Source organism: Protobothrops mucrosquamatus, unplaced genomic scaffold (genome assembly GCF_001527695.2).
Source record: "Protobothrops mucrosquamatus isolate PMUCROS unplaced genomic scaffold, P.Mucros_1.0 scaffold_294, whole genome shotgun sequence".
NCBI lineage: Eukaryota > Metazoa > Chordata > Lepidosauria > Squamata > Viperidae > Protobothrops > Protobothrops mucrosquamatus.
In genome coordinates this window covers 246,501-262,824 of record NW_015386370.1, presented here as the reverse complement: position 1 = coordinate 262,824, position 16,324 = coordinate 246,501, and the positions used below count along the sequence as shown (strand labels likewise).

Sequence of the window (16,324 nt, the reverse complement as noted above, 5' to 3'; positions counted from 1 at the left end):
ATTCGAAACACAGCTTGTAATATTTGGTTTTAATTCGGCTTTTATCGGGGTTTATTTTCTGTATTTTTGTATTTTGTAATTTTTTGTATTTTGTGTTTACTATTTGTTTTTAATATGCTGTGAACCGCCCTGAGTCCTATGGGAGAAGGGCGGTATACAAATTAAAATAATAAATAAATAAATAAATAAATAAATATGACTTAATTTTTCACTATTCTCTTTTTCCAAAAAATAGCTGTGTAGTAAGATCCTGAATGTGTTAGATTCTAGTGATTCTGAAGATACTTGAGGCTTTCTAATGTTTTAAATTGTTTAGCTGTCATCCTAAAGCTGCCATTTTCAATGGAGAAGGTACCTTTTTTCCCCTTCAAGGTGGAATCTTGAAATGGAAAAAGTTTGAATTTGTTTTTTTGTAAATAAAATTAAATTTGAAAAAAATGCTTCAATGTTATGCAAATAAAAAGCTATCTGAAAATTGTGAATCCTAATATCTACTAAAAAAAATAAACATTTTCAAAAAGGATTTGAGGAATTTATCAAAATATTTGCTTTTAAAAACGATCTCCTCTAGATGGCAGTCTTTCTATAAGACTTGAAATCAGTGTAGTTTCATATTAGATTCTTACTCTTAAATTTTTCAAGAATGTTGCACTCAGAAAACTTGTTTGAGAGATAATTCTCATAGTTGTTTATTCATAAATCTGGACTATTAACTATGTATTTTTAAGGTCAGGTTTGTCTGTACCCAGACTCATTATTTATATAAAAATAATATTCAATGATAGTTATAAATTATAAATTGGTTAATTTTTCCTATTTTTTTCCTATTGCTGGGGAAAAGTTCTGCACAAACACAATATGCAAAAAATCATAGAGATAATTTTTTGTGGCTCCTTTGTTAGGAAACTATTCTTTTGACTTTTCACTCTCCCCTCCTGAACAACAGCCTCAGGAGCCTAGTTATTAATGTCATTGTATTTAACTATAACTCATTCCCCCTGACTTTTGATATAGGTAGTCCTTGCTTAATGATTAATTGGGATTAGCAACTCTGCTGCTATGCAAAGTGACCGCTTATTCTCTTGCAATCCATTCCTCTCCAATCTCTCCACTCTGGAGGTTGGAAGGAATGGTCAGGCAAAGGAGACGGATAGGATAGGATAGGATAGGATAGGACAGGACAGGACCTTGGAGGTCTTCTAGTCTACCCCCCCCTCAAGCAGGAGAACCTATACCATCTCAGACAAATGACTGTCCAGTCTCTTCTTAAAAACCTCCAGTGATGGAGTGCACACGATTTCTGAAGGCAAGTTGTTCCACTGATTAATTGTCCTCAGTGTTAGGAACTTTCTCCTTAATTCCAGGTTGCTTTTTTCTTTGGTCACTTTGCAAACATTGTTTCATGTCCTGCTCTCTGGTGCTTTGGAGAATAATTTAAGCCCCTCTTCTTTGTGGCAGCCTCTCAAATACTGGAATACTGCTATCATGTCACCCCTATTTCTTTTTTTATTTAGACTAGCCTGCAGCCGTTCTTCATATGTTTTAGTCTCCAGGCCTTGAATCATCTTAGTTGCTCAACATCTTTTTTGTAGTATGGTGACCAAAATTGGTTGCAGTATTCCAGGTATGGTCTCACTAGGGTTTTATAAAGCGATACTAATATTTCGCGTGATCTTGATTCTATGCCTCTGTTTATATAACTCAGGATTGTATTAGCTTTTTTGGCTGATGTTAACTTGAACTCTGCAAGTATGGATCTGTTGTTCACATCTGAAACCCCCCCCTTTTAGAGTGGAGAGATTGGAGAAAGGGATATCAAGAGAGTAACCTGTTTGCATAGAGTGCCTACTACTGCCAACCTGGGCTGCCAGTGCAGTTGCATTATTTTAGTGGAGAAGATAAACAGCTTTATTTTCTTACAATCCCTTTCTCTCCAATCTCTTTGCTTTGCAAAGGGGTGGAAAAAAAACTCAGGTCAGCCATAGGATAATGCACACTGACTGTAATGGCAATCATGTCAGTGAGTAATTGAGTGACACTGAGAAGGTTGCAAATGGCCATAAATCGGCTGTAAAGTTATTTTTCAATAACATCATAACTTCAATAGTCACTAAACAAGTGGTCAGTAAATGAGGATCATGGGTAATAGTACTCTTTAATTACAGTTTTTCTGAACTTTTATAGAAGGAAATTCTGTAAGAATATAGATTGTTTCTCTTCTTGTCCTGGAAGGTAAAATATTCTTTTTCTACCTTCAAGCACCAAACCTATTCTGAAATTCTGTTTTGGTTAGTTTGTGGGATAGTAAGTAGACTAACTCACATCTTAGAAGGGGGATTTTTTTTGTAGAGGCACAATTTTCTTTTCATTTCATTTTGTTTTGTTTCATTTCATGTGTCCAGAGCAAGAAAACAGAATGAAAAAACAATACTTAAAACAGTAAACATAAATCAAAACAGGAAATTTAAAAGATATTATGGTCTGGAGTAGTTACCAGACAAATTAGTATCAGCTAAGCATATCTTGATAATTAGTAATTATCTACCACCACTGGGAAGATCCTACTGCTGGCCACTGCATTACGAACCAGATCTACTGGTGGAGTCACAAGCTGGAATTTCCCAGCTGATCTTAATTGAAATATTGAATATGCTGCAGTGGCAAATTTTTAAGCAAGTTTGTCTTAAGAGGTCTAAGCTTTTAATGTAGACATTAACGATATTCATATTGCAATAGTAGTCACATTGATCCATCAAACAACAGTAAAAACTCCATAATTTGGAATACTTGTAGAGTGAATGCATTCATCAGCATTTGCTGTTAGATTTCATCTAACATTCAGGTTCAAAGTTAAGATGGCACTCCCAAGCTTTAAAAACAGAAAGACACACTGTAAGCCAATCTGTTTCTCAGTTGCAACAAGGTGCAAAGGCTCCTGACTTAGAGGTCAGGAAAGAAAAAAAAAACTGAATGGACAAGGAAGGAAACAAATGACAAGTGCATGATTATGTCATCATGTAAATGCTGTAATTTTTCTTAGATGTTGTGACATTAGTTCACATTGCCTATCAGTAACATCAGAGAGTAACTTTCAATGTTGTGTTTAACATTGTTTAACGGTGCCAGTCCATGGCATGGGGGTTGGGGACACCTGGTTTACACTATTTTTCATCAGTATACGCAGCCTGTATTGGAAGACCAGTTATGGAATATTCCAGAGCAAATGCAGAGCAAGAATAGCTGTCAGCAATCTGTCACAAAATAAAATCCAAAATCAATATTTGCAGAAATAGGCAACCCCTCAGTATCCCAATTATGGTTTTCCCATTGCCCAATGACTGTAGTGTTATTATTTCTACAAAACTAAAATTGAATGTTTTAAGGGAAATGACAGTTACAGTTTGTCTTCAATTTGTCTTCAATTGCAAAATGAAGTTTATATTTGCAATTTTTGTTACATAAGTAAGTGGTAGAACTGTGCAGCATTTTGGATTTAATATGGATGAATTCAATATGGATTAATGGTTATTTAATTTTGGTTTATTTAATATTTAATATTGTAATGTTTGTACTTCTGTATTTATAAGCTGCCCAGAGTCGCTGTTAATAAAATGGGCAGCATATAAATTAAATAAATATATAATTAAAAATGTGAATGTAGCACTTGTCTACAGCTAATTAAAGCAACCTTGTTGGTTTTCAGAACCAAGTAGCTACAATGGAAGCCTCATCAGAGCAGTACCACATTTCCCTTTCTCCTTGCTATGGAGCACCTCTTTTTAATAAAATCTGAGGCAATATATAGCCTTAATGCATTGTTTTCATTTGTCATCCCTCCATTGTAATCAAAGATACTTATTAGATGTGATCTGACTGATTGTGCAGGGATTTTCTTCTAATTGCTACATTTCTCTTTTGCTAAAGGAGCTCTTACTCTCCTTCAGAGTATTATTTCAGTAATGTTCTGCTGCATTCTGAATCTTAGAATGGCCCTTGGAAGCATATAGAGTTTTTTGCTAGCTTTGTATTTAGCTGGCCTAAATCTTTGTTGTGTATTCTACTTGCTTGCAAACCAGAATGGAACCTCAGAGTAAGTTTGACTTCTGAATGTAATTATTTTTCTTTCCAACAAGATTAATTACTAGATAAAGGCAGTCAGGTTAGTTATTCCACCTTTTCCTACCCACAATATTGTCAGTGTCAAGCAGACAGCTGATTAGGTTTCACTGTTCCAAACATTTTAGATATTCCTCAGGCTACAGTCAGTAAATTGACTGTCTTGATAGGACCTGGATTACACTGGTTTTTCCTATTTAAATGGAAAATTATACTCTGTAATATCAGTAAACAATTCAGTGTTTTAAACTTGACTTTTTCTTGTGTTCACTAATCCTGATTACAGGTGCTTTGGAATGCTGCTAAGTCCAGGTCGAAATGTCAAAAACGGTGACATGCACTTACTGGATATGGTAATAATTCCCTAATACAAAAGCTTATGTGATATTCATTTTGGCTTTAATGACTCTGTCAAAAAATCTATTCTCATTCCAAAATGAATTGGAAATACTTTTGTTTGTTTTGTCATGAAGGCAGAAAATGGTTATGCTGCTAGAATATTCTTCAGTAGTAGTTTTGTAGTTGCCATCATTAATTGCTGATTGCTGGATTCCATATTTGTCTATTTATCAAATGTATATAGCCACTCATCTCCCCCAAAGGGGATGCTGAGCAGTGTACAACAATAAATAAAACAACTAATAAGCTAATCTAAAAAGCCACAGTAATAAATAACATAAAAAACAAAAATACATACTAACTCTGGGCGAAGGGAAGATAAAAATGGCTCTCAGTAATATAGCAATAAAATCATCAAATCTCAGATTTCCTCGGAGCCCCAGGCCTGTCAGCATAACCAGGTCCTGAGGGCTTTTCAAAAAATCAAAAGGAATGGGCCAATCTAATTTCAGGGGAAAGAATGTTCCATAAGGCAGGACCACAGCTGAGACCCACCTGGGACCCACCAGATATAGGTCACTAGCTGATCTTACTTGCATCATGCCTTCTCTGATAGAACTCAATGGAGTGGACTAACCCTGGAGAGGCGGTCTCTTAGAAATTTCTTGTATGAAACTGAAATCTTCATTAAGAAAGCCTTTAAAAGGACTTTAATGGTGATTTTCAAGTAGCTCTCATCCTTATCAAATTTATGTAGATTATCTAGGACAATCTTAGCTAAAATGTCAACCTGAGAGCAGAAGAGCCAAATTCCTCCTCCTATAGACAAAACCAATAATGGTATAAAATGAGGTGAAGCTGTAGATGTCCTAAATAATTTCCAATATACCAAAACTAGTAGGCTTCCAAAAATAAAAAAAAAGATTTAATTAACCCATTGGTCCAAATATATTTGTTCAAACTACTTAAATATGTATTTCACATAAATATTGAAAATATGGAAATTTGGCAAGGAAAATACTTGGTAAAAGACCAAATGAAGTAGACTATATGTACATGGGCATAATCCAATCTTTACAATATAAAGATATGGGATATTTTTGATGTATCCTATGTAAGATGTGAGATCTACATAAATTTGCATTTTTCAGCTAAATGTGCTTTGTTTGGCTCTGTGGTATTATATTCCTTTACTTACATAAGCTATTATTAAAACAAATGGCAAATTGAAAGCAACTTATGGGAATTATCTCTACTATTGTTCAGTTGCTAATCAAGACTAAAGATTGCACTTGATTTAAGATGTTTATTATGGTTTTAGTTGTACAGACACAATATTGAAAACTGCAAAGTAATTTTGGAAAAATCCTGTTTTTGTTCTTTAGGAGTCTATGGGGAAAGGTTCAGATGGTAAAGCTTATGTAATAACTGGTCTTTGGAATCCTAATATACCTATCTTTTTAGTCTTAAATGAAGAATCTCCTAAGGGTAAGTATGCATTGAAAATGTTATTCTATTTCTATTGGAAAGGGATAAAATGTATAGCCTTCTGCTTTAATAGCATTCTTCATGAATTGAAATAGATTATAATTATAACATATGCATTTATAAAGCAATAGATATTGCATTAAAAAGTCAGATTTAATGCATAAATAGAAGTGGGACTTTGGAGAGAAAAGGGAAGAATAGGTGAGAGGGCAACATTATGAAATACCAATATGGAATTACACAAGATAAGAATCTCAGCAGAGTAAAAATTATAAGTTCCCAAGCATATAATGATATGAGTATACTTTATTGTTATTGCCATTTAATGTAAAATTTAATTTTCTTTGTGTGCTACAGATAAGCGTGTGTACATGACTGTGGCAGTAGATATGGTAGTCACAGAAGTGGTAGAGCCAGTTCGTTTTCTGTTAGAGACCCTTGTGCGGGTGTATCCAGCCAATGAACGCTTCTGGTACTTCAGCAGGAAAACGTACACAAAAACATTCTATATGAAATTAAAACAGGTAATTTTTAATAAAAACAGAAGAAATAAATTAATGAGTTGGAAATATATTTCATTGTCTATATATACTTTGCAAAATGCTATGTAAATTAAGTGTTGGGGATTAAAGTTTATAGGCAAGTGGAACCTGGCCTTTTCAGTTGGACAATTTGTCAGGTTTCTTTGAGAGCTTGGAATTGGAGGATTGATCGCCTTAATCAAGTGACACAACTACAGATTAGTTGGATATGGTCCATCTTTATTTTTGAATCCTGCCCTTCCCAACTGTTAATTACCCAGGAAGAAATAGCTAAGGATAATAATAATACAGGCAGTTCTCTATTACTAACCACAATTAGGACTAGCAACTCTATTGCTAAGTGAAGCAGTTGTAAAGTAAAATGTCACATGGCTGCAATTGTTAAACAAATCACCGTGTTATTATGTTAAGCATAATATCACATGCCTGGGATTTGCAGCTTCTTGCTGTTTTGTTATTTATTTATGGAATTTATATAACCTTAATTCACTTGCATGTGATTCTAGGCAATGTGTACAATTAAAACAAAAACAATCGACTGGTATAATTCATCCACTAGTGGCTTCTCCATTGAATTTGCTTATTGGAAGCTGGCTATGAAAGTTGCAAATGGCAGTCATGTGACCATGGGACATGGCAACCATCATAAATGCACAACAATTGTAAAGTGCCCAAATTGTGCTGCGGGGCATTGCTGCAAACACACCTTTGAAGACTAGTTGTGAATGCCACTCAGCACCATCAAAATTTTGAACGATCGCTGAATGAGTGGTCGGTAAGCGAGGACTACCTGTAACATTATTGACTCACCCCTCATGTATGGATTTTAGGCAAATTAATCTTAGAGAATGTGACAAACCAACTCCATATGCTTTTTGGGGAAGCAGATTATTTACATCTTTGATGCTTAATGTACTAATAACTTTCCAATTCTATTTTGTAGTAAGTTATATGAGTCTGGTTTTGAAGAAGACCAAACATCTTCACTTTCATCCAGTTGCAGCAGCCCAAATTGTAAACAATACAGACAGAGAGATCATATTATAATTACAATTATGTAATATGCTATGGTGACACATTGACTAAAACAATGCTCTTTTTAGTTTACGGATATAATGTCTAGTTTATTGGTCTCAATCTCAAATTATCATAAATATCACAATATACCAATATACCAACACAAAGGTTTCCAGTAAATAAAAAATGAAGGACATCGTAGTATGCCACAAAATATTTTTTCAGATAACCTCCCCTTATGCCACCAGTTTAATCATTCCTACCGTCCAACAGCTGGTTCCCTATCCTGAGAGAAAGTCAAACTCAGCATTGTCTACAAACACCCAACATCTCATCCCAGCCTTAACACAAACTTGTAAGTTTTCACAACTAAGAGAGACTATCCATGTTCATATGCAGTCCAAACGTAGGCAGCATCCCCATGGAAGCAGCATATGTCATGGGAAATCCTCCTTAGAAAGAAACGTGAAGCAATCAGTAATCCTTTTGCTTTCAAATGGTGACAAACTCAAGCTCCACAAAGTCTGCTTGTACTTCTGCAATAGTGATAAGCTTCACAACAAAAAGTGATAGCACCAAAAGACACTACAAACAAAGGAACAAGCACAGCGCTCAGTTCAATGAACATGGGATCAGTATCTTTGATTGTACTCCCACACTTGCAGAGTCAGAAACAAATCCCATGGAATTCAGCACTCCCCACTTCCAAACAATTGTTGTGTCCCTCTCCCATGGAATAAATTGTACTGTACCTACTGTCCTGAACATCTTTGAATAATGGCAGCCAGATAAATTTTTATGACTCCAACTTATGTCTTTGTGATATTTGTTTATTTATTATTCATTTATCATTTGTATTTGTTTATTGTCCTTGTTACAGCATGAGAGGGATAAGTTGCAAACAGGTTAATGGAAGCGTATTTGAAAGTTTTGCTGAAATTAAAATTTGTTCTTTAGTATTCTACTTCTAACCCTTAAGAGAAAGAATGATACATGGCACATTCACCCCCTCCTCTCCACTTCTGGGCAGCTATTTTAGCGGCTATGCCATATGCCATTTTGATTAATGTAACTTAAATTTACAAACTCAGTTTTGTATTCATCAAAGCTGACCATTTGAAAAAGAATTATAGTGAGATTCTTGAGGCACTAATTTCTATACTTAATATTGATTTTTTTTCTGTGTGTTTCTTTTTTACTTTATGGAATACATCCTATTGTGTATGAAGACTTTTTATTTTGGCATTTTACATACGAACTGGAAGATTGATTGGAAAGCAGTAGGGTAAAGAATTTTTGTTCATAAGAATAGCTGCAATAAATCTTGGGTAGGATACTCTGCTGCTTTAGGGGTGACATGATTTGTTTGCTTTGAAAGATTCAGGAGAGCAGGTTTCATGAAATCCCTCTTTTTTGCTGGTGAGGCTATACCTAGCAAATTATATTGCTGAAAGGAAATTGTGTTTCTCATGTCAAGAGTAAGTGCAGCATACTCTTCTTTTTATTAATGCATTTATTTATTGCTTTTTTTGATGCCAACTCGATACTTTACCATATCTGAAAAATAGTTCCTTTTATCAGATTCTGAAAGAGTTTCAAGAACTGAATGATCATTTAAAACCTACATATCTGAGAATATTTTAACTTTTTATTTCTAGACTGGCTGATAACATTTATAGGCTATATTCTTATGAAAATATATATGCTACATGTTTTAATGAAAACTGTGGAATCTTAGTTACTTTGAAAGTTTGTGTATGTTAATAAGAAATTTTGGAACTTTAACAATTCTCATTCAGAAGAGTTGCAAGTCTTATTTAATAATTTTATTGAAATAGTAATTCAGTGTCTTAGGTAAATAGTCTAAAAGCTGTCAGAATTTTGTTATGCTAAACAAAACAAATGGTGAAGGTAAAATTAAATTTTAAAATTATTTTTCAATCTATATCCTATCTTTTTATTCAGACATTCAGGATACTTAATATCTATTACAACTGAGACATAGCAGAAGAAAAAAATTACTTATTTTTAATACCAGGATTTAAGAAGGTGTTTAGGATTCCTTGCAAATATGCCTCATTTGTAATGTAATCAGCCAGTTAAATGGATTCATGGAGTGATGGCATTTTGGAATAGTTGGCACAGCAAGTACTGAACACCTTGGACTTATGTCTGGTGGGAAGGAAAATTTGTCCAGGATGCTTGTACATTATTAGTAGCTGCACGTGCATATGCGCACATGCACACACACACCATTCAGAATTGCACTGAGTCTATCCCCTTCACCTACCTTCAGTAAAGCTCTTTAGGCTGGTTCTTGCCCTGTGGCACTAAAGCTTTGCATGCACAACTTCCTGGAAATTCCAAGGGGGAGGGAACCAGGCCCCTTCAGGCGATTTGCAATTCATATGCTCTCACTGAGGAGGTAGCAGGAAAGAGACCTCCAAAACCCAAGCCCTGAATATGTTGCACTGGTGGACTCAGAGTGGGAATCCTAGGGCTCACTGTCGCAATTTAATAGCCTGGCTTGCACACTGGCTAACCTCAATTGGACATCACAAACTCTGGATGCATTAAACTAAGAGCTAAGGCAGGAAACAACCCTTGAAAATGGGCAGCCAGTGGTTATGTACTGATGCAAACCATGGATGTAAAGAATTTTGAAGGAATGTGCAAACCTGACTGGAAGCACAAAGTGGCATCAAACATCTAAAATAATAGGCACAGAATATTGGACACTATAAATTTATTTTCCACCTAACAGAACTTTTGTCCTGACTTTTTAGACCTTCATGGTTGAAAGGCTCCCCTTTTGGGAGCCACTACAGGGATCTTTTTCTGCTGCCTCTATTAGTGTCTTCCCTCTTTTTTTTTGGCTAAACAGTTTAAAAGTTTGTTTATCAAGTCTCCCTGACCAGATCAATTTTTAATCTTGTGCCAGTAAAAGTATGTCACCCACACTTATATGGCACCACGGGGGGGATTGTGGGCAGTCAGCCCCCCCCAAATGAAATATTTTTGGGAATATTAAAAGGCAGAATATTATATTTCCCCAAAGGATCTTAAAGGCAGAAACCTCCCCAAGTCTCTCTGCCCCAAACAGAAACCAGGTCTGCAGAAATGCAGATGTGATAATGTTGTCAGAAAGATTGGAGCCAGGAAGCTGGGATTAGAAAGACAAAGATCCCTAGAATTAACAATCCCTCACACCAAAAAAATCCAACACAGGACATAGTCATCAGCCCCAGCCCCAGGGAAGCAGGATATGACCCTTGGGACATAATAGGATTTTACCCACCACCATCAGAATACCAGAAAGGCACATTCAGACTCAGGTCAAAGTTCATGCCACAGGAACAACTCCAAACAAAAGCTCAAGAAGGTATAAAAAACACTACTCCCTACTATATGTGGTCAGCTTTCCCAGAGCCTTCTTTCTGTCTGGCTTTCCTCTTCAATAAACTACAACCTTCTTTCTAAAGCAGTCTCCATTTTGATTATTCCCAGCTTGAACTGGACCTTGATGGTTTTTCTTTCAACAGAAGATTCATCTAAGATGAATGAAGATTCATTCATTCATTTTTGCTATCTTGTAGGCATCAGTCAGGCTGTCCAATACACTTAGATTTTTGGAGGTAACTTGATATGTTCTTTATTTTGAGTTTGTCATCATTATACTTTGTAATATAGCATTGAATGGCTGCCTGGGAGCTGGCCTTCCTCTTAGGGTATGGAGCCTGCCTCGTGCAGTGCATTTTGAATATCTTGAACAGACAATGAATCTTTTGTTACTAATTTAGCATTACAGTACTTTTTTACTCCTCAGGATAGACACTGAGTTTATAGATTTTCTGCTTAATGAATATGGCTGGCTTTGGATATTTTGCATGGATGCTTTCTCTTCTCAGCTTCAGGCAACAAAATGTTTCAGATAGAAAAATTTGTTGTGGGCTGCATTATATTTTATTCTGTTTGTTTTATTTAACTTCTACTTTGAATGGTTACTCTTCTTGTATTCTTAGCATGTCAAACTTTAAATTAGCTACAGTGTTAGCAAGCAACAATAATGGCTTAATGGAGACTTCCAGTTTGACGTCCCCAAAGTCCCCAGCTTGACATACCAACAAGAAAATGTTGATGAATTTTAGAAAGAAATTCTTTCTATGTTAAAATCAATACAACAGACAATTGCCTTAGCTCATGATGAGACTAAAAATAACACAAAGGAAATAAAAGAACAATTCTTTAATCTAAATCTACAAACTCAGATATGACTACAAAGAAGGAACTAGCAACCCAGGAAATAGAAGGAAAACTAGAGGAAGTAGATCCAAAGATGGAGGACCTAAAGAAAGGAACTAACAGACAGACTCAGCCAAACGAAGAATTAGAAGATGTAGCGATAATATCGGAAATGGAAAATATATCTTACCTGTTAAGATCTCAGAACACACTTGAGGATAAGAAAGAAGAGCTGATTAAATGGAGGATAGAGCTGTTAGGAGAATTGTGGGAAATTGGAGAAGGGAGGCTGTTTAATAAATACCAATAGGCTGGTCCTTCCAAAAATACTTTAATCAAATTGCCTTTCTTATTCCAAACAATATACACAAAAATAGAGGAATTACTTGATGATTCAAATGCATTGACTTGGAAAGTTAGTTGGCAAAGGAAGAAAGCTAGAGTAAGACTGAAGAAAATAGAGGTGTTGACCCATTAGATGGGATATTATACTATTAATCAGATGTTTGAACATGGCTGAGAATAGATAATTGTTAGAAATAGAAGTATTATTATGACTAAAAAGATAGGATTTGTAACTAGAATATTATATTTTGGTAGGAGAAAGGAAATATGAAAATGCTAAGAGGGTTTGAATAAAGGAAGCTTTTGGTTACCAAAATATAATTTATTATGAGAAATTATAAGTGATAGAGACATTTTGAACACTGATGGGAAATTAAAATTTAAAAAAGCGGGAAAACAGGATATTAATTGAACAAATGGATATTAACTGCAAATGCAATTAAGATATATTTTGGTTAGAAAAGATATTTTAAACCGACATTGATGATATTAGGAAAATGTAACAAAGATGTTGATATTCAATTGTATATGTATGAATAACAATAAGGATTGTATTTGCCTAGTGTGGGAAAATGTGTACTATCGGAAGAAGAGAGGAAGCATTGGATGGTGTAATATTGGGCTTAGATTGAAGAAGTTAATATGTACCACTGATTTACTAATGGACCCAGACAACACGTTGTTTATTAAGTACTTACGATTGTAAAACTAGAAAATTAATAAAATATTTATAAAAACATGGATTAATGGAGTCAGACCAATAGATTTGTTTTTATTCATTAGTTTTTTTCAATCTTATACAGGAAAAAATGAACAATCAGTTTAGTATTTAGAGTTGCTCAGGTTAAATTATGCTTTTTGTCATTTGTATTTAGTGTGAAGGGAAAGGCAGTACAAATACTGGAGATGCAATCTATGAAGTCTTGAATCTACATTGCAATTCTGAAAAAGAGGAAGAAGCCATTAGTCCACTAAGCTTTGCTGATCAAATTTCTTTGCAAGAGGATGATGCTGAAGAGGGTGAGAGTAAAACGGACTTTTGCAATTCCTGTATAGGCAATACTGTATTCAATAGTCTCTTCAGAACTGTTTGCTTTGAACGTATTCTTCCCCTTATGAGCCTTGAATCTCGAGAAACTATTTTTGATGAAAGGCAGATGTACATCAACTTCTAGCTGAAACATCTGTACTAGATGTTTGCAAAGCTTTCATGAGTGATATACATTCCTCTCATTCTTCTGAGTCAAAGGCTGAGGTGCCTCATCCAGCAGATTGGCATTTCAAGAGTTGGCAATCACGAACCATCTAAGCCTAAGGCAGCAGATAATCAGCCAGAGCACATACAAAAGGAGGCGGGTGACCAGAGTCTGGGCCTGCCTGGTGTATTGGCAGCTTGGAGAACTAAGCAAGGTGATCTGCTTGGTTCTTCAAGGGACAAAGACTCAAGCCTCTATAATTGAACCACATCTGCATCTGACCTGTTTAAGAAAATTGCCACTGGCAGCCCTTCTGTTGAACACAACTATCCAACATTTGATCTGTGTTGCTGTATTCTTTGCTACCTGAACTATTCCTTTAATTTGGATTATTCAAATTAATTTGTATGCTTTGCCCCAAAAGCCCAGTGAAAAAGCATGATTTTTGAATGTCTTTCAAAAAGACAGTAGGGAAGGGGCCATCCTAACCCTGCAAGCAAACTGTTTCATAGCAAGAGAGAAAGATGCAATAAGGATAGGAAAGTCGGGAGAACACTTTGCTCCTTTATTGCTTTCTTTCTATTATTTCATCTCAGTTTATTGAGGAGCTGTCTGAGATTAACCCATAGAGAGAGTACCCTCAGGACATGGATGCTGAAGTCTCTCAGTCTAGCATCTGGGGGACTACTCCCACTTGGGAATGAAGTCAAGCTTCTTGAGTAAAGATGCTGCTGAGCAGTAGGATGGGCAATATACCGTCAGCATACCCAGCTTATTCCTAACTCCCACCTTCAAATAAAGGATATATTGTGATATTGACCAATATTGTTGCTCCTGATCTCTCTTGCAGGAAGTGATAATGAACTCTCAAGTGGTACGGGTGATGTATCAAAAGATTGTCCAGAGAAGATACTGTATTCTTGGGGAGAGTTGTTGGGACGATGGTAAGAGTTAATGAGAATTTTTTTAAACTACCTTTTAAAAGAAACTTTCAGAACTGCAGAGTAGGAAAATATTAATAAGCTTTCTATTAGAAGTATTTAACTCAGCTATGCCAGAATCTCAGTCCCCGTGTTGAAAGCTGTTTGTGGAATCCCTCCTATTTTTACCAAACTGTAATTTTAAAACACATAAAGGAAAAGTATCATACCAATAGAGGGTAATCTTATTAACTATTTAATGAAATAGTATGTATTCTGGCCTTGCCTTTTTGGGGAGTATAATCCAGTTTTGTGTTGTGGTTAAGGCATCAAGCTATAAACTGGGAGATCTGCCTTAGGCATGAAACTAGCTCGGTAACCTTGAGCCGATCATTCTCTTTCAGCCCTAGGAAGGAAGAAATGGCAAATCACAAAAATTGTGCCAAGAAAACTGCAGGGACTGAGAAATGGACATGACTAAATGGAAGAAAAAAATATCTAATCTACAGTTGTCTGAAATCTTATGTAAAATAAATAAAATAAATGAAATTACCGTAAATAGATAAATGCTAGATTATAAGTTGTATGCAAGTTACATCATGTGTTTTTATTTTTTTGTATTTTTAGTAAGTTAGATTTCATTCCAAAGAAAACCATTTCCTATTGATATAGCGGGAGCAGTCACTGGTCAGATCATTCTGTTAGCCACAGAGTTGCCTGCAACCAGTCTTCCCTTCAGTGGGTCCTCCTCAGGGGTCTAATGGACCCTGTTGAGTTTCAGAGGAAACTTTTACTTATCCTGCCATTCTTAGGCACAATTCAATCAAGTCCTTGTCACTGCCTAGAATGAAGGGACAGCCATGGCTTTGAATTGGATCACAGGTGCAACTGGAGAACTTCCTTGTTTTCTGAGAAATTCAAGGAGATGAAACAACAGAAAAGATGTTTAAAATGGTGCTGGAGAAAGCAATATTGAATCTAATTAAGCACGGATAAGAGCCTTTCTTAAGGATGACCTTGTGGAAATAAAAGCAGCAAAATGTAATCATTTTTCCACTGTCATGGTGTCCACAGATAAATTGCCCCACAGTGTTGTTTAGGGTAACTCCCGTCTTTAATTTTTAGACTTGCAGCTCCAGAAGGACCTGGAGGAAATGAATCCCTTGGGTTTCAGGCTGGGATATAGCATTGAAATGGTATGGATTATACTTAAATATAACCTTAGCAAGATCAAAATGGTGGTAAAGTATCCATTTTAATCCTCCATATTTTCTTACTAGTTTCAATATCACATATAGAAACATGAGAAACAGAAAAAAATTGAACTGGAATTTTTTTTATTTTATTTTATCTAGGCATAATAATCTGGACATGCGACCAAAAGGTCTATCTTCATTGGTGAAAAGGGGTGTACCAGAGGCTTTGAGAGCTGAAGTATGGCAGTTACTAGCAGGATGTCATGATAATCAGGCGATGTTGGATAAATATAGAATTCTTATCACAAAGGTCAGTGTCTATTTTCTTTAATACAATGTGGCTATACATTTTGAAGCAGTGATTTTGTTTTTCAAATAAAATAGGTTAAAATTATGGTAGGTATACTTTGGTATCTGCTGTGACCTTTCAGTGAGGAACGGTACTTCTCTGAATGTATTTTTGAAGTTCCATGATTATCTAATCTTTTTACTTTGCTTTTGAAGTACTGTATTATGTTACAGAATGTATTTAGTTTTATGAGTGCAAACCATTGGTGGGATTCAAATATGTGAACTGTTCTCTGTGTGGATGCTGCTTCAGGAAATCCATTCTGGGCCTGGACAACAAAAAATTAGCTACCGGCTCTGCCGAAGTGGTGCGAACTGGCTGAATCCCACCACTGGTGCAAATCTATACTATATATTATACTATATACCAACTTTTTCATTTTTCTATAGTTTTAAATACTGCACATTGTTTAAGAGAATATTTAAGTAGTTAGTGTGGTTATAACCAGGAGTGGGATATGACCTCTATAACTCTACATTGCATAGGATCCAGTTATTTGAGAGATTGCCCATTTCAGTACTGTCTGCCTGGCCTGTTTGGACTGATAGGATGGTTGTATTTTGAGTCCCTCATT

The 16,324-nt window shown here is 35.5% G+C and overlaps 1 protein-coding gene across 1 annotated transcript in view; it reads left to right on the top strand.

The window, feature by feature from the left end:
- Positions 1 to 16,324, top strand: part of RABGAP1L (RAB GTPase activating protein 1 like) — a 213,847-nt gene that overhangs the window by 11,327 nt on the left and 186,196 nt on the right. Inside the window, exons 6-11 of the mRNA XM_015831997.2 lie at positions 4,403 to 4,469; positions 5,841 to 5,943; positions 6,301 to 6,467; positions 12,965 to 13,109; positions 14,136 to 14,229; positions 15,561 to 15,711. Coding sequence (XP_015687483.2) covers positions 4,403 to 4,469; positions 5,841 to 5,943; positions 6,301 to 6,467; positions 12,965 to 13,109; positions 14,136 to 14,229; positions 15,561 to 15,711 — 727 coding nt within the window. The remainder of the gene's footprint in view (positions 1 to 4,402; positions 4,470 to 5,840; positions 5,944 to 6,300; positions 6,468 to 12,964; positions 13,110 to 14,135; positions 14,230 to 15,560; positions 15,712 to 16,324) is intronic.